We start from the raw sequence: 19,854 nt of genomic DNA on the forward strand, positions 1-19,854 counted from the left end.
GATTCCTCCGGATGCAAAAAGAAGTCTGATTGTATGGAAGAGTATGAGAAAATTACTCTACTTTTCTCTTGATTTGTTCCCTCAGTAAATATTGTAAACCAATGGTTCCAATTATGATAACTTCAGTTCATTGGATGCAAAAAAACAACATGGCGACTGCCGTAATTCAAGATGGCGACAGTGAAATTACCGAACTCGAGGCTTCAAAATCGTGGCCCACAAACCATTGGGTGACGTCACGATGACTACGCCCAACTTCTTATATACAGTCTGTGGTTCGGGACGGCGTTATCAGCAGAAACAGCTTTTAGCCAGCAAGTGGGGCACACACATGCGCTAACCTGCATGCACAGCATTCTCTGCTCAGGTACCCATCACTCCCAGCAGTTGTTTGCTACTACTTAAAACCAGTGGTGGGCCATGGATTTTCTACCTGGGCCTTCTGTGCCGTCTGATATAGTTTACATAAATACGCGCATGGCAGGATGTGGAGTCATTAACAGGCAAAGCATGTTGTCCACATCAACAAGAACCAGTCACATTTTATAACAAAACATGATAAAATAATCCAACAAAACTGCGGCACAAAAACACTGCTCTCAAGAGAACGAGCCAGAAGGAACGATATTAACTACCGTAAAATTCTCCACCGTGCTCACCAGAGGAGGCGTAATGTAAAACAGGCTGACACGGTTGTACAGTTTATCGTTACGCTTCAGTCCTAGTACCAGGTCCTTCTCGATGGCCATGCACGGCAGTGAGGACAGTCGAGCCTCCCATATTAGGGCTGGAAATGTCCGGTCGACAGTGGCAGTCGATATTAGGATTGTCACCGCCAAATATGCCCATAACCTTTCAGGAGAAAGGCATCCTCAGTAAATCCTCCACCAAGTCCGCTTCTCCTCCTCCTTCAGCCATTGAGTGTTAAAAAAAACTACACCAAGCGAAACACAAAAAATGTCCTAACTTCTCTTATGTTTCAGTCTGAACTCTTCTTGCTCCTACTGAGTTCTGCTAGCAGCTAGGTAGCTTTCTGTTGACTAAAGTCACGCTGGCCCACTGACCAATCACAGCGCATGTTAATGGTCACGCTGGCCCACTGACCAATCACAGCGCATGTTAGTGCTGACGCCATCTCGCAGCCGTTTTTTTACGTCAAAGAATACGCCCAGCATGTTAAACTAAAGATCTGATTGGTTGAAGACTATGACAATCACGACAAAGTCCCTGTGTACTTTAATCGGCAAAGACCAGCTAGGCGCTCTGCTTCCATAGAGACATAGGAGGTGAAATCTGATTGGATAAAAGCTCTCCTTATAACAAGCTGCACTGGAAGCAGCGCTGCAGGCTGGAAGCAGAGCAACAGAGGAAGGCAGGAGCTGTGCAATGAGAAAATAAGCTAATCGGGAAAAATAATTAGAATACATGTAGTGTATTTGTGAAAAACAATTAAATTATAAAATAGCTATAACTTTGTGATTATGTTTAGGCCAACAGAGAAGGCTTAGATGGGGCCCACCACTGCTTAAAACTCATAACATGTAGCCCACAGCATTCTGTGTGGCTGGTTCATGAAATGTTTGTAACCCTCATCCTGCACTACATTAATTCAGTGTTCTTTTCATCAACATTATTACTATTTTTGTTTTCACTGTATCACTCTCACTTGTTCTACCTGTTCATATGTCCTCTTAATGATCTACTAATGCAGCTGTGTTAGTACTTATTCTAATTTGTTTTTCTTTTTGTAAATATGATGCACCTTCGTGCGATAATGTACTTAAATAAATCTTGACTTGACTTAAACTGAAGTGTTGGACGAATGGAAATTATACTTGTTGGTTGCACTATAAAGGATAGCAGCAAACTGTAAGTCTCCAAACTACTTGATATGTAAGTCGGTACACCAGAGAGCTTGGAGGGAACCTACAGTACATGAACATGGGAAGTGCACCCCAGTGAATCCAGTTCCTGGTGTTTCTGTGAGATGACTCTGCTAACCACAGATCCACTCATCTCCACATACGCCGTATGAGCGCAGTGCAGAGCGGCAGCCATGTGGGGCACGGCAGGCCCGTCTATGTAAACAAATCACAGCTTGGATTACAAAACACACAGAGAGAGTGACTTCATTCTCTGCTCAAGTAGACATGACTCCACTATATCTCCACATAGCTCAAAGTTGTTTGCTGCTATATTATTGCTCTGAATGTCTTATTAGAGCAAATAAAAAGTCCTTCAAGAGCATTCTAACGTGCTCACATTTCCAGCTGCTACAATAATGCTTACCATGCATATGTACATGCTGTACTAAAACTTCTCATTGATTATTGTTCTGTTCCTGGAACTATTTAAGATCAGTGATGCATTCTGAATGTTTCTAATCTTGGCACCATCTGGTGGTGGCATAAAAAAGGTCACTGGAGCAGAAAATGCATGTTGACCGCCCCGACGGATTCAGATAGAAGGATTACATTTTACATCACATGAAACAGTGGTTCCCTTAATTAAAAAGTATTCAACCAATACACAAAGCGTGACTAACAATTAACCAATCAGCAGCAGGGGCGGGACTAACACCTTTGCAAAGTGTCAAATATTGTCAGCTGTGGGCCGGAACCAAGGAGTGCTAATAACAACAATGACCTTCACCTGTTTAAAATGAGTTGGAGTCAGATTAACAGTCAGTTAGTATTTAGCTCCCTTTTACCATTATTCATTTTTGTGTGTTTCTGGCGCCACCTGCTGGTGTATAGTATACGAAGAGAGGGCCTTTATCCAGTTTAACTTACTGTTATAACAGAAAACTGTACTAAACACTAAAAAACACCTGGATTTTAACTTTTACAATAAAAAAAACACAACATGGTATCAACATTTAACTTATCTAAAAAAAAAAAAGTATTTCTTGCATCATATGTCTTATTAGAGGTCACATGCTTTGTTTCAAGATGTAGTATTTGGTTCGCATTTTCCCATACACAGGGTCATTAAAATGCTTTTCTTTTTGGTGTACTGATACTTCGTACAGTTACCACACTTTACAATCAAGGCTGTAGCAACCATTGAGGACACTGTGAGGTCCTGCTCCAAGTATTTAGGCCGATTTAGGCAGACAGAACAGGGGTGTGACATATTTGATGAATAAAATAAAATGAACATTGTCACCCTACATGCCTGCTTTCTTCACATCTGTCTCACTTTTTTTTATTCTGTACATTGTGCAACATTTAGTCACTTTATACTGCAACTGCTGATTAATCGAAGTCTCATTACGTATTGCTCAAATCTTGGCAATGACACTGCAATGTACTGTTAACACATAGTTCACAGAGGTTCAATCTCTTCTGATGTGAACTTAAAACGTCATGTTTGAAAGACTTTTTGTTCAATCAAAACTATGACTACGATATTACAGTATGATTATGTATAACGTTTTGCTTGACGAGTATAAATAGTCACAAAGGTATATGCGTGCGCACACACACACACGCACACACACGCACACACACACACACACACACACACACACACACACACACACACACACACACACACACACACACACACACACACGTTCACGGTCCCTGCAGGGGGAGACACTGCCCTCCTCTTCTCAGACCGGTTAGATATTCAAAACACAACCGCCTTGCACAATCTCCCGTCCTGCACCGCGGCCGAGAAAAGCCTGTGACGGTTATTTTAATTTAACATAAAAATTAAATAAAAATCACAGGAGCTATATTATTCAAAACCGACGACAGGGATCGATTGTGCTGGTCAGTAGGCACATTTTGGTACGGGTGAAATATTGCTGCGCGCGCGTTTGAATTTCTATTTATTTTTTGTGTGTGGGACGGCTGCGTGGGGAGCCGAGGAGCGCAGCCGTTGGCGCCACTTTCAAACCCTCCACTGACACAGAATGAGAGTCCGGCTTCAAATACATTTACACACCAGCTTATTTCTCTTTTTCATTATTACTGTAAGGCGAGGAATATCTTAACACCATTCTGCTTCTGGACATTGTTTTATCCCCGGAAGGTAAGTAAATCAGTCATTACATATTATTATTATTTCTAATTTTATATGAGATACTTAGTTTTTTTGGTGTTTTTATTCACATGTATGATTAAGTAAGATACTTTTTGGGGGGTTCTTTTAGGGCTTCCGAGTGCTTTGTGCGTTACAGAGGAGCAAAGTGCTGTGGGAGTACGTGGTGTAACCTCCTGCCTGCTGGCTGTAATGAGCTGCTGCGGAAGACAAAGGCTGTGTCGCAGCACGAACAGCTTCCCGGGGCTCTTTTGTCTCTACACCGGGTCCACAATGAGCTCGCTCGGTTTGAAAAGAACAACAACAACAAAAAACGCTACACCGTTTCGATATATGGGCAAACATTGGCGCGGGAGGAATTGTTATATATTTCTTTACAAAAGAGTTTAAGGAGATAAGTGAGTAAAGTTGAGGAAGCGGACACTCCCCCAGTCACAGCCCCCTCCTCCCCGAAGCCTCCAGCCCACACCGCCGGTCCTCCAGACTAAACGCGCTGCGAAATTACACTTTTACCCGGATAAAAAAATAAACCGCTTCAAACTACATCACGGTGCAAAACTAGTTTAATCCAGTTCGGTTTTTGAAGGAGAGAGAAAAAAGAAGAGGGGGGAAAAAAGGAGCTCAAACGAACTCGGCGGAAAACTGACTCAGCAGTTTCCTGAGGGCTCGTCTGTCAAGCTGCCAGCAGCGTCCCGGTGCGCGCGGCCCCGCACACGTCCTCAGCTAGCTCACCACTTACATACTTATAAGGGAGTCACTTGTGTGCTGCACATACTATATAGTGATACTAACGGACCAGGTTCTTTCATGTATTAGTACAACACTTAGACAGAGCAAACATGCTCGAATAAGATATACAACGCCGGTGTGGTTTAATGTAAGTAACGGCCAGTGGCATTTCCCCAGCAAAATGCAAAATAGGAATACAAGAGCCTACTTAGCTGTCGTTTGGTAGTACCATGTAATAAAGACAAGCTTAGCCATGTACTGTGCAGGCAGTTATGAAAGCAATGAACCCAATATGATTAAAACAGGAACATAGTAGTGTCTTTTTTTAGGGGACTTTGTCTCCATATCCCACTGCCCAGCAATCATTTAGTAAAGACTGGTGCTGAGCATGCAGTCCCACTGTTGGATAAACTGGACAAATATACATCTCTGCCCTAAGTTTAAGTTGGGTCTAGACCCCTGAATAAGGTCTCCTGCCTGTCTTGAACCTATTTTGAGATATGACTTTTGAATTGGCAGAAGCCCGTCTCATTTTGAGCTACTTTATCTAAAACAGGTGCTGAAGTGGAATATCATTATTATCAGATATTATATTGGTTGTGGTCATTTTATATAATTAAATCCCCAAATTGTAACTTACAGTAAAATCAATGACTTTTAAGGCAGAATGTCTTGTTGAATTTAGGGGACTTTTTCTGGACATTATCAAAATTGCCATCCATCTGTTTGCTGCCAACTGACCAACGAAGTGTCTATTTGTTTCAGTGTTACATCACATTTAAAGAAGTGCTCAAGAGTAGGCTGTAAAATGAAATAACAAACGGACGGCCAGAGAGGTTCCTCAGAATTATTTTACTCAAGTTCAGAACTGTCTGCCCTGAATATCAGTGTTCAGAGTGAAATGTAGCATTCAAAGAAGTTACCTTACATTTACTATTATTCATTATTTACTGAACACACCATAACTTTGTATCTTTTTTGTTTCAAGGAAAACATCTATAAACCAGGTTAGAGCAGAAGATAGTTTAAATTATCAATTCATTTGTCAATAATTTTTGGATTAGTCACTAAGTAGTAGTAGTATAATATACCAGAAAAAAAATCAAATAAATTCCCATCCCAGTTTCCCAGAGCCTGAGGGGACGTGTGCAGATGTCCGGCCAACAGTCAAAAACCCAAATACATTCAGTTTACAATTATGTGAAATTTAAAAAAGCAGCACTTTTCCACCAGATGCTGACGTATTTTTGCTTGATAAATGACTTAAACAATTAATAGAATTTTTAAAATGGTTAATCTATTTATTTTTGTTTTGGACCAGAGCAGTTAAAAGATAAATGCTGCCCAAAACTCGAGCTGCGTATTAATATGGAACTTCTTTGTGTCAGTACCTGATCTTTGATACAGATATCCTCTTTTATATCTTTTGTCACTGACTCGCTTTGTTCGGTAAATACCTACTTTTCTACCAAAACGTTTATTTCTTGTTGAAAGTGATAAAATGGGCCCAACTTCAGACAAACAAACTTTACTTAAATAAAACTACACAATAAATGAACACCATTTTGACTAAAATCAGGAAATATTTGATTAATAAAAATGCATAGTGAGAAACTGACCATGGGTATTCAGATCCAACTTTTAACTGTCGGCTTGTGATTCAAACACATTTACTGTCTGTTCAAAAAGTGTTGAGGGTCCAGACAGACACTTTTTAGAGACCCTGTGTTGCAGTAGCCCGTTTCAATGCAATGATGGGATGGGGTGAGCCTGGAGCCCTGTGATCTTTATCACACACTGTGTGGAAATCATTTCTAGTGCATGGACGTCTTTAAGGGCTTCTCTGTGGGAACTAGTGTGAAACTGAGTCAAGCTGCACATTCAGTCCATTTTGTGTTTGGTTGACGATATTAGTTTTTTCCTCTAAGTCAGAATTCAACCAACACACTGAGAGCAGCACCTTGGTCTTTTATAGAATAGAATGTGTGTGTGTGTGTGTGTGTGTGTGTGTGTGTGTGTGTGTGTGTGTGTGTGTGTGTGTGTGTGTGTGTGTGTGTGTGTGAGAGAGAGAGAGAGAGAGAGAGAGAGAGAGCAAAGGTTGTGGGCAGGGCCTCCGTGTCCTCCTGGTAAAGCAGTGTAGTTTGAGAGCCGCACTTTCACCAGTCTGAGGGCCGGCCTTCTTCCCGCCGACTCCCATCTCATGACCGAGTGACACGAGAAAATACAGGAGAGCCGAGAGCGGACGATGAGCCTGGCCTTCTGTGTGCAACTATACCAGCGTGTTTCTGCATTAATGCGAGTCCACCTGCCCCCGTTTTCTCTTGTTGCGCCTCGGGTGTATACAAGTGGGCCTGTTTGTACCCTCTTCCCTCGTGCCTCCACCGTGGTTTATGGTTTTATATTCTGCAACTTCACCCGCGAGAAGCAGACTTCTCAAACCATGAAAGCGCAGATAGCTTCCTCTCGGAGCCACACTTTCTTCATTTTATTCCCCTCCCTCTCTCTCTCTCTCTCTCTCTCTCTCTCTCTCTCTGCCTCTGACAGCAGAGCTGCTTGGCAGGCTTACAGCTCAGCGCTCGGCTGCGGCCCCCCTCTCGCCCTCCAAAACAAATTAATTTTTTACTCGCCAACGGTAGCACCGGCGGACCCCGCCTTTTGCACCTGTCCCCAACACACCCGCGGGGGCCACCCTGTTTTTTCCCAGATTTTTCGGCGACCCTAAAAATGTTGGAACGTATTGTAGAAAGTGATGGCCGGGGAAAAAGGCTGCAGCCCCGTAGGTTTTTATGCCTACCGAGCCTCCTCGCTGTCTCAGTGTGCGTAGCCGGGGCTCCAGCGAGGCAGCACTGAGGAGGACCGGGAGACACACTCTCACATAGCTAGGAGGTCGACATGTGAAGGGCCAGGAAGGAAGGATGAAGGGGGGGGGAGGAGGGGGGTGGGAGGGGAGCCTCAGTTTTTGAGGGGCCAATTTTTGGGACCAGAACCCCCCACCACCACACACCCCTCTTACTAGAACAGGAGCAGGAGCAACCAGAAACCCCTTAACAGGCATTCGTCTCCCCCCCCCCCCCCCCCCCCCTCCCCCCCTCCCCTCTCTCTCCCTGTCACTATAGTAGACTGGGTATATTATTCCCATTGATGTGTGTGTGTGTGTGGTGTGTGACGTTTTTTTAATTTATTTTTCGGCCTGCCGCTTTTTCTGGTTTTATTTGAATATCTTAGTCATCCTGTGGCCTCAATGTTAGTGTGTCTCTGTGTGTGAGCTTGTGTTGTTTCCTATTTAGTTTGAATTCATTTTTGTTATCACTGAGGTGTCTGGCTCGTGTCACCAGCTTTTTGGTGAGAGCATCCACCCAAAGTGAGGGGTGGAAGATGGGCCTCGTGTTAAGATAACTAGTGTTCTTAGTCAGTTAGTCCTTCCTTTAGTCGGTTTGTGATCTCAGCAGCAGACGGTAAGTGAATCTTTTTTCTTTTCTTTTCTTTCTGTCTGTAAAGCATTTAAAATGGCCTCTTTTGCTGTGAATGGAGAGAGTAGCAGGCCACTCAGCTCCTCTCAGCTCTGCGTTGCCTCTTTCTCCTTCCTTTCCCTCCTACACTTTTAGTTGCCTTCTCTCCCTCTCTCACCCTCAACCCCTCCTTCGTCTCTATGTTTTTTTTCTTTGCCTGAATGAGGCTGTAGGTTGGGGTCTGTTCGCCGCTCTCCCTGCTGACATGACCTCTTGTTTTAGAATCCAATCAGCTTCCCTCAGCAGAGCTCTTTCTGATTGACTGTGTGGCTCCAGCTGCTTTCCCCCCTTCATCACGTCTGTATTCGTCTTAAATGTTGACCCCCCCTAATCTAAAATTCTTGATTTGATTTTTTTTTAATGTATTTGATTTTATAATATCTCATTTGTGGCTAATCATTTGATTTATTTGAGCGTTTTACCACTTATTATCCAACTTTTCTCAAAGTAAAAATGTCACTCGGGTGTGGTGCTCACAGGCCATGGGTCCTTCCTCTCCTGCCCTCAAACTTTGTTTCAGCTTTACATTTAGAAAATGACTGAATTAAGTATATATCTATTGTATTTTACTGTGGAAACAATAGTCAATTAATTGATTAGTCAATTTTAATCAGAAACAATCTGATAATTGATACATTTTCAGGCAAAACAATATTTGGTTCTAGTCTCTCAAATGGGAGCCTTGGCCAGTATTATATCATTATAAACTGAATATGTTTGGGTTTTGGATAAAACAGACATTTAAAAACATCACTTTGGACAGTCTTCATTATTTAAAAATGTTTAGAGACTGAACAACTAATTGAATTTATCGAGAAAGAAAATGTACAGATTAATTGATAATAAAAACAATGGTTAGTCATTTATCAAGAGAAAATGTCAAACATGTATGTTTGGGTTTGGACTGTTGGCCAAAACACATCTGATGCTCGGACTCTGAAAACTGATGAGCAGTTTTTTTTTTGGCTCTTTTTTTTTTACTAATTTAAGCTTTATCAATATGTTTTGTTGCAGCAGATTTGGGAGGCAAGATTTAAGATAGTACTGGATTTTTATAAAATGTTGTAATTATTAAAAATATGTGACTTGATTTGTCAAGTATTCATAAACAGACTCTGGGCTTTTATAGCCCATTTATAATGTACTATATCACAATTTATGTCAATATTGCCATATCAAATCTGAATAAATTAAAATAACCTGACAGAGGATTTTACCCATATATCCCATCCTGCTAGATTCTGCTTAAACTCAGTGTAAATCAGCTAATTTACCCTCTGACTGTAATGTTGTTGGTGTGAACATGGTTCCTATTAGAACCTCCTCCAGTAGTCTGGTGGAACCGCCTCATTCTGCTCTCGTGGCTCAGGTCTGGCTGCTCTGGCTGCTTTTCCCTGGTTATGTGGCTTTAATATGGCTGCTCATGGAATCACTTTGCCTGGGAATCCAATTCATTTACAGGCTTTTCTTCTTTTTAGATCATTTTGATCATGAAGTGTTTCTTTCTGCCTTTTCGCTGTTTTATGTCATGTTGATAAAATATATTTGATCAAATTAAATAAGCAGTTTAAAGATCTCACTTTGGTGCACACGAAACAAATGACAAATCGGTTAATAAAAAATAAAATAACAGATGTTGCTCTCTGTGAGGCCACTGTGTTTAGCAGTATGACAACAAGTATAATTAGAAGTACTTAAACTGAGTCTGAGCCACATCATCAGTACATGACCCCCCCCTCTGTGTCCCACAAACTCATCTTTCCCTCCAGTGTTCTGAGTGTGACCCTCAGCAGGTGAGATGCTGCTCATCTTTTCTCCCATAGATCCTTTTTATTCTCTTCATTTTGGGTTATTTAAATATGACATGTATTCCGGTTAACAGCTGATATTTTGTTTGGGCAGAAAATTCACTGGAATTTGAAAATGAAAACTCATTTTAGCCCCATCACACGTGTCCACATGTCAGAGTCTGGCAATGACACTGAAGCAGATTGAAAAAAGTAAAATAATTAACGGCAGTATCTTGAAATCATGGCAGAACGTGATGACACTTTCACATTGTTAACTAATCAAATAATCTAAAAATAATAAAAATATTTAGTTGAGATGTATTTTTTCAGGCTGGAGAAAGAACATATCTTCAGGTATAGATCGACACATCAGTGTAGCAAAGTGTATTGGTCTGTTTCTGCTTTTTATATCTGGTGGTGTGTTTCTATCAGCATGGTGGTTCATCACAGACATCATACTCTGAAATGTTGCATTTCATTTACAGCTTTCTGTGGTAATTCAGTTGTTTTGTGTTCGGTGTAAATAAGAGTATTTTCAGAATTTTCTGAGATTTTTTTGCTAATTAAACACAAATGCAGTGAGGAAAAGAAAACTAAATTCATGATCTTTCACAATTGTAATTCTTACAGTATAGTTCTGAACATAAACGTTGTTCTCCAGCAGCTCTTAAAGCAGATAAGCAGTGTGTCTCATCTCCTCCTCATTTCCAGTCCTTCCTCTTTTTTTTCTTCCTCCATTTTGTCTTCTTCACCCATTTTGTCTTATTATTCCCCTTACAAATGATGAGTATTCAAAAATGACTGTGTTGATCTTCACAATAACTAGATAAATTCTGTCATTTACTACTGATTGTTACACTGAAGCCAAGATAACCTCTTTCTGAAGAAATTTGAAGCTAATATGCATGTCTTATATATTAAAATTAAGATATTTAGGCGGTTTTATAAAAACTAAGCAGATATGTAATTAACAGGTACCTAAATAAACATGCCACATTTGTGAAAAAGAAAAAAACATTACTCATGTGTGTCCCTGTCTTGTCTTAAACTGTTGAACTGATGTGTTTCAGCCGGAGCAGGAAGCCCGGTGGACTCCTGGTCTCGGTGTCCAGGGTGCGCTCTAGCAGCACATCATGTTTTGCAGATTTTGTGCTGAATCACTCCAAATCGTTTTGTGCTGCCACCGTGAGCCCTGGGATTCCCAACAACACACTGGGAACAGCTCCAAGTCCACCGACTGATGCTGCTCCCGTTACTGCTTCTGGACTCTGGAGTTTGGTTTATTTTGTTAAAAGGGGGTTTGTAGAAAAACATATTAAAACATGTATTTACTATGGTATTGTATTGGCACCACAAACATTCTTTTATTTTATTTTATCAGTAACAATCAGAATTCAGAGTGTTTCAGTGTTGGTGTGGGTCCCTGTGTCCGTTTGAGCATGAAAACTGGACAAACTAGTTCAAACCTGTGATCTTGAGTCCCCACTGAGCCAACTGTCCTCACAAGGAGCCGGTAGTCTGGATGGAAACAGGTGATCTGAGGTGTTCGTGGTAACCATACATGACTTCAAGTAGAATAAGGCTGAACCGGATTTTTGTGAACATTCTTAATCTAGTAAATTTCTATCGGAAATGTAACATCAAATTATATTGCATGTGATTAGCTGTTTTAAAGGAATGATGTTGATTAATTGAGATAATTGGCTGAATGACTTTTGGTTAATGCGGACATTTTTGTATTATAGTAAAAAAAGTAATGCGGTACAAAAGTGTACCGCATTACTAAAACCTGGATTAACAAACCACACAATTCAGGGGACATTTCAATGAAATCGTCTGGAATGTTCAGAATAAAAATGGGGAATTGCATTCTTAAAAGAATTAATATATATATCAATATAGGTTTTGTAGATTTAGTTTTTTCTGACACCCATTCATTTTTTCATAAATAGTTTTTCTGTTCCACTGTGTTAATATATAAATATATATATATATATATATATATATATATATATATATATATATATATATATATATATATATATATATATATATATTATATAAACAGCTACTCTAATTTGGGTGCAGACTTAACAAAGCTTTATAAGAAAATGTCTAATGTTCTGACCTGTAGTAAATAGTTGTTTTATTTTTGGTCTGTTTGTTTTCCCAGCAGGTGGACGTGTCAAAGTCACAGCAAGTGCAGATTCTGTAAATGTTTACTTATAGTTACAGTTCAACTTAATCCAGTAGATGATGAATTATCCAGAATAAATACGGTCAAACTGTGCAGCCCTTCTGATCATTAAAAGTGAAAGTGTCCTTTGTGTGTACGTGGGTTTGTTTATCTGATCATGTGACTTTAGTGGCCAACACTCAGACCAAGCCGTTTGTGGGAATGGATCAAATCTGACGTGTTACTAATCATCATAAAGCAGCACCATAATCTTTAAGAATTTAGTGAACATGAATATTTGAGGCAAGCGCTGTGTGTCGGGCTGTAGCAGCACATCATTACTGGTAGCTCTGCATTGCCAGTATGATATGTGCTGCTGCCGTCAGACGCTCCTCCTCATCACCAACAGATACCTAAATAGATTTGTACCTCGTCACCCATGGCGACTCGTCTGTACTGTCATTTATTAATTATCGGTGATTAAATGCTGACAGAGATGACTGTTACACTGACTATTAATAAAAGTTGAAATGTTAAACTATCTAAATGTCTGCTCCTTTCATGTTTGAGCACTTCTTTCTACCTAACCAGTACATGTGCATTTCACACAACTATTACTACATACATGTGCATATTACACAACTATTACATTTCATGTGCATCTCACAGAGCCAGACAGCGTCTCAAAGGTCTATTCTTGTGTAAAAACAAACCAATATGAATATTGTATATTTTTATTTAAACACATTGATGTCTAAATGAACATGTATCATGTTATTAAAATGTCAGCAGAGCCACACTAGGCTTTAACATTTTTTTCTATCAAGGTCTACTTACTATCAGTGGGCTTTCAACCACACCTCAGGGTCTTCATCCGTGGAAGTAATTTACTCAGTTGTCAGAGACATGATGATCAAGCTCTTTCATATTGGACTGAAATGAAAAGAATCCAATGACTGATTCATCACATTAACAGTGTAGTTTTTTAACCAGTTGAACGTAATGAATGAATGTAATAGAACATTCATTAGCACAATAACTTTGTACCACTACTAAACAGTTTAATATTAGTCATAGACTGTAAATTGTTGTTATGTTACCAAAAGCATTTCTGCTTCTCTTAATTTAAATTATTTTAAACTAATACCGTACATGGCCTACATGCTCACTGAAAATGCTGTGATGTGCGTAAATATGTAAATTAATAAAATTAAAACAGGCTAAATACAGAAATGTGGTTTCTGTTGGCCTTAAACAATTACAATGCTCATTTGTAAGTCTGTTACTATATACTATACTATTGTAAACTATTACAAAGTATCACACTCAACAGGCAGAAATGGCCAAATATTAGTTTGGACGATTTCATTGAATTTAGTTGACATGAAGTCTATTTAAGAACGTACAGCAGAAACAAATAAATCACTTATTGCATTTCTACTTTAATATTTATAATGTACATATTATAAGTTTAAATATGAGCTTTGATAGTATTGCCATTGCTGTGGAAACATAGGACAAGAAGCAGTGAACACTTTCAGGAAGATGGATGATATCGTGATATGAAACCTGTAAGTATTTCCAAACTGTATTAATGATGTCATAGCTACTGGTTAGTTACAAGTGTATTCCTTAAGTTCTGAAACCAACAGTGATTCAGTAATGTTGGTCGTGTGCCCCAAGCGGCTTAAGATGTATTATGATTACATCATCATAGAACAAATGTTGGCTATTACCACTCATTGTACCCTAAAACAATACTTAACTTACAAGAGAAATGTTACTGGTTGGGCAATGTTGCAGTTTCAGATTTGACTCACAAAATACAAGAAATTGATGAATTATTATTCATTAAACTATCCAGCTTCATATTATAATTGAAAGCTCTACCTTAGTTAAGTAAATCTAAAGTACATTGTGCCTCTTTCACTTTAAATTTTAAAAAAAGCTAAACTAAAAGGGCCCCAAACAGATGTTTAGATATGACATTTCTTGTATTAATATTCTAACATATTGTATCGTATAATAATTGACTAAAGGCCTGATAAGCACTTTAAAAGAATAATTTGAATGCAGGACTTTTACTTAGAGTTGTACTATGAAATAAATCAGCTCAACAGAATTCAGAGGATATGTATGATTCAGTCAGGGCCCTCTACCAAGTCTCAATATGGGACCGAACGAGCAGGTGTTGGCTCGATAGTTTCTCCCTTCCTAAACCTGACCCAACCCTTATTCCAAGCCGCCAAGGGGGTGGTGTGGGTCAGGACTGTGCTATCATCGGTAGCCGCAGTTCAAAACAGCTGCAACAGGCGGTCTTTAGACCACAATTAAGAGTTGCAATGGCCGACTGGCTATCCTCTCGTACTCGTTGACTCCATGGAGGTGAAGAGGAGGTTGGTTGTAGCGTCCATGTAGCGTTAGTGGGCTAGCTCCGGGATACAGCAGCAAAAGGTCCAGTCGACGGGCCGCTGCCGACGACACGCCCGAGCCTGCAGAGCCCCAAAGCTCCGCCCCCTCGCACCGTGTGCTTTTATTCAAAGTGCAATAACTCAATCGCTTTCTTAAGACAAGGAGATATGTTGTTAAGACCAGCTCTTAAAAATGAGTCGCAACTACTTATTTTTAATTCCTTCATTTTCAGTTTGTAGTTTGGATTTTTTTGACGTGGGGTTGTATGAGATACTTCTCCATGTTCTACAGAAGGTGGAGTTTAGAGAAACAGGAGTTCCAGCATGTGAGCAACATAATGTAAAAATATATTTAGCCACCCTAAACAACACAACATCAGTTTAAGTGTACTCTACATTTAGAATTGTTTCACCACTTGACCTCGCCGTTAGACGGACGTTTCTGAAGGAGAGCTGAAACCGTTGTGCTCTCTTCAAATACACAGGCTCCACTGACAAAAACTATTATTATTTTACTTTGCAGACGACCAGTTGCTGATCTACCGCTGCCCCAATGGCTAGTTTGTAGTTTGGCTTACTGGCAAGTCCAGAGGAAGGAAAGAATTAAGTAAATGCATCCAATACATTGAAAATATACCAGAACCAAATCACTCTTTGTTGTTCTAAATACTCTAATAACTTCTCCAGGATGTTTGACCTAAACAGAAACTTGTGTTAACACCTGCTAATACAAACATTAGCAGAATGCTGCACGACCGAATTGAACATGAAATGGAATAAAAATGACAAACATCTGCTTTCCAACCTTTCTGGATGGAAAGCATTTCATCTGGTTGATGCAGCCGAGCTTTCTCTGCTGCGTTGTTTGTTTTCCTGGCTTCTCTTTGAAGAAACACAGGAAGGAATGTTAGAACAGCTTCCTCACGGCATAAAGTCTCTCTTTTGGGATTTTCTGGACGTTCTTTCAAAGCAAAAGTCAATGAGGAGAAGAGAGAACGGTCTCAATTCATAGTTATTTCAGTATTTCAAAAAAACAATGTGTTTACATGATCCAAACATGATTCTGATCGTGGCAACAACTCTCAGTGTGAAGTGCTGGATTGGATAAGAGTCCTGCATGACACAACACAATATTCAATACGACTACATTTACTCCAATGTGGGTGGTCAGCAGCTTCTGGCTCAGACTTCAGTTCATCACAACTTTGCTCTTATTGTCATAGTTTTGTCCGTCATTTCAAGTCTACAGGAGGTTAAAGGTCAACGGGAGAGCAGAGGAAGGTCACCGGGGTTCATGATGAGGCTTGAGTCCAGGTTCAGGTTATCTGTGGGGACACAAAACAACAGAAGTCTGAAGTTACTCACAGATATATGGTTTAATTTTTTCTTTTCTTTTTATGCTCAGTAATTTCTGAAAACAGCAGGTTCTGTTTCTAATAGTTTCTGGACAATGGAGCTCTGTGACAGAGAGGAAAAAGAGATATCAGGCTTTGACATAGACACACACACAATATGTTTTATTAGATTCATAGTGGAATTGCAATTACTTTGCTAAGCAAACTAAAATAATTGCACATGTCAGCGTTATTCTCTTTTTATGCTTTCAAAAAGCTGTCATTACGTTTTATTCATTTTTAAATGTGATAAAGTAACCATTTAGATTCCAAATATGTGATCGGTTTATCCAAATAACCAAATGGGAACTTACTGCAGAAGTAGACAGAGGCCTTCACTGCATAACCATAGGGTATTAAAAAAAGAATAGGAAGAAATGAAAATCAAGAACTACTAATTTGGCAATAGCTAGCTGTCTGTCTGACTAACCAACCTGTCTGTTGGTTTAGTAAACTGCCTGTCTGTGTTTGCTAGCAAGTAGCTAGGTAGCTTCTGAACGTTCCCAAATATCATTCGTCGTTAATGGCGCTACTAGCGATAAACCAGAAATAATATAATTTTGTTTAAACCAGAAATGGGCGGGGCAGAATGCTGTGAATAGAACAGCCCTCCTCAAAACTCCTCCCACATCAACCCCCTCTGTGTGATGCGTTCATGAACTTCACCTTGATCAAAGTTGTTGAGTTTTTTGGAGTTGGATCCTTCACCCAGTTCCTCGATGTCCACAAGATCACTATTGACATCGGAGTCATTGAGAGCACTGAGGGTCACATCTACACACACACACACACACACACACACACACACACACACACACACACACACACACACACACACACACAATAAAAAGAACAGTTGCTCTAAAATCATTACATAAAGAAGGAAGACAGAAAATAGTTCTAACATAAAACGACTCACAATGAGGTCCGTGGGTTGTCATCATTTTGGAATATATATATTATATATAATATTTATTCATACACATATATTTATTATATGTTGTGCCAGATGGAGATTGATTGCTGATCAAAAACGTTCTTGCAGGACTAAAATAAACAACGTGTGGATTCTATATTTTTGTTTAATTGTCAGGTTTAATGAAGAATACGTTTCACGTTGCAGGGATGACAGGTCATAGTAAACGCGTAGTCACCGACTCACCGGCGGTCTTCTGTTTCTTCAGCGTCAGCTGCCTGGAGGGGGAACCCTGCAGACCTGACGCCGCGACCACCTGAGCTTTGGGCACCGAGATGCCGGTCGGCGTGCCTTTCCCAGTAACAGTGGCAAGGGTTTTCTTGATGACCTTCTTGGGCCCGTCCGAGGAGGCGGGCAGAGCCCCGTCTCCGTACAGCTTCCTCTTCACAGTGCCCTTCGCCTGACCGCTGGAGGGAGGATGGGAACTAAGAGGAGCATCCACATGGGTTAGGAGCCACAACACACCTGCAAACCCTTCATTCATCGTTAATATGTATGAGTATTTTGGAGAGTGCATTACCCTGCAGGGCTGGAGTCCGCCACTGGGTGGAGCTGCATGGTGAGCTCTCCTAGTTTGGTGAATGCAGCTCCAGCTGCAGAGAAGATCTCCCCAACCTGTGGAACACACACTTTAGCGTTAAAACCAGACACAGTGTCTGGTAACGTAAGACTCAAGTAACTGGAAATGTAGTTCCATGGAGTAAGCATAGAAGACGCGTGTGTATTCATCGTGATTGTGATTGGTTTGTGGACTATCAGTATGATAACTTGAGTTTCGCAATTTCGCCATCTTGGAACACGACTGTCGCAACCGATAAACAGAAGTTACCATATTTGGAATCTGGAGGCGTGGCGTAGAGATGCCATATACAGCTCTGACAGCAGCAGCGACCTGTCAATCACAGTAAGCCCGCCCAGAAGCATCCCCTGCTTTATGGTCTATTTGACTCTCAATGGATCATCATTTAGTAAATGAACACCATGCTGTATTAAAGCAGACTTGAAACTAGGGATTGAGTCCATAAACTCATGTTTACAATGTTTACTGAGGTAATAAATCAAGAGAGAAGTAGAGTCATTTTCTCATAGACTTCCATACAACCAGAGGAGGCGCCCCCTGCTGGCCATGAGAAGAATTAGATATTGCAGGTTTTAAGACACTTCCGCATCGGCTTCACTCGTCAGAACCGGAGGTTGCCGCCTGGGAGTGACACAGTGATCGACTACATGACCGAAAGTATGTTGACAAACGCACAATATAGCTATCCGTGACCAGGTTATATGAGTATCACTGCGCTGCTATTAAGAGCCTCCGCTGTCCTGGTTTCAGGCTGCTCCCCTTCTGCCTCAACAACGTGAGGACAGACCGGGTGAACGCAGACTCTCGCGTATACATTTCATAAAAGAAGCTGAATGGAAACACACTTAAAAACTGTAAGCGTTTCCCCAAATAACTGATCAAAGAGCCGACTTCCCTGAATCCATATCTCAACGGGGCGGTGACCTTTCATTCACTGTTTAAGCCCGCGAGCGGCGGCGGGAAACATACCAAGGGGCTCGAGCGTTTGTGTGCGTTGAAAGTAATATATAACGAGCTTAATATTATTCCGACCTCGCTAACTGCAGCAGCAAACTACTCCTCAGTAGTTAATGTGTAAAAAAATAACTTACTTTAGTGGAAGCGGAGGTCATTGTGCGGCTCTCCGTGGTACCATGGACTGTGTGTAGTCTTTATAGTGTACGAGCCTCAGTGATGCCTTGAAGTGGACTGAACCGCTGCTACGACGCTAACAGTGGAGCTAGCTAGGACAGTTAGCATGTGGTGCTCCTCCTGATGGAGCAGGGTGTCTAGAAATCTCCTCTTCCGCCGCGTTCAGCGCCCGGAGAAGTCCAACATTTAAACCAAACACTGCATTGTGCTATGGAAGTGTATTTGTATCTGCTGTGAAAACGTCACGACTGGAGACAAACAGCGCGGAATACAACAAGGAGATGCCGCCTTCAGGGTCCTCGTAATCTCCATGTTCAGCGATGCTTTTCATTTGCGCGATAGTGGGCTTTGGGTTTTCTTGTATGAAAAACAATCGTACACTCAACATACAGACAGTAACATTAATGTAAAAAATAAAAAGAGGAACCCAATGATGACGTTACTCGAATACATATTATGATAGTTCGATGAGCTGATATTTAGATGTGTATAAGTGGTTTCAATTAATCTTGTGTTTTTGAAAGTCTTCGGACTTTTAAAAAGACTGAACATCTAGAGGCATTGAACGCAGCACACAGCACAGTAACATCTGGTGGTTTGCAGAAATTATAGCAGTCATTCAAGTTTCAATCCCAACATGAGTCTGAGGCTGTGTTTTAATTGTATTCTGTTATATTATACTACATACAATACAATATTATCATCATCTTGTGATTTGTTTTTGGGAACCAGCTTTACAGAATCAGATACTGACATAAGGGATAGTAGAAAACACAACATGTAAAACCACCTACACAAATAACCAATAGCATCAGATGATGAGTGGGTGCAAGCCTCCCCCGAAAAAAGCACTACAGTTTGTGTTGGTTTACCAAAAAAATCACTCCGATGTCACACCTGACGACACCGCAGAACCCATTTCAACACCAAAGCCAACGAGACCATTACGTCTTGTAGACTATTGAAGTGGACCGTGTTCAGAACTGGACTGGTATTTACTACTTTCACAGCTGGGTCCACGTCCTGGTAATAAACTCAGAGTTATATGTTTTTACAACATAATAAGAACCTGCCCGGCACTATTTTTAGGGACCTCGTTTTTTTACTT

General features: G+C 40.6%; 1 protein-coding gene across 1 annotated transcript; it reads right to left on the reverse strand.

Annotated features, from left to right (window-relative positions):
- Positions 1–15,670: 15,670 nt before the first annotated feature.
- On the reverse strand, positions 15,671–18,822 carry LOC306733489 (BPTF-associated chromatin complex component 1). The gene is made up of 5 exons (XM_079214737.1): positions 18,707–18,822; positions 17,556–17,650; positions 17,222–17,460; positions 16,726–16,833; positions 15,671–15,990 (listed from the first exon to the last, which is right to left on the reverse strand). Exons 1-5 carry the CDS (start codon positions 18,725–18,727, stop codon positions 15,926–15,928), a joined length of 528 nt encoding a protein of 175 aa, XP_079070863.1. The 5' UTR covers positions 18,728–18,822; the 3' UTR covers positions 15,671–15,925.
- Between the last annotated feature and the right edge of the window lie 1,032 nt (positions 18,823–19,854).

This window comes from Taurulus bubalis, assembly GCF_910589615.1.
Source record: "Taurulus bubalis genome assembly, chromosome: 3".
NCBI classification, from domain to species: Eukaryota; Metazoa; Chordata; class Actinopteri; order Perciformes; family Cottidae; genus Taurulus; species Taurulus bubalis.

Coding starts and splice junctions, on each gene's coding strand:
- LOC306733489 (XM_079214737.1), bottom strand. CDS start 18,727: ATGACCTCCGCTTCCACTAAA. Junction 17,651..18,706: donor TGACCTCCGCTTCCACTAAA/GTAAGTTATTTT, acceptor TGTGTTCCACAG/GTTGGGGAGATCTTCTCTGC. Junction 17,461..17,555: donor GCGGACTCCAGCCCTGCAGG/GTAATGCACTCT, acceptor TGCTCCTCTTAG/TTCCCATCCTCCCTCCAGCG.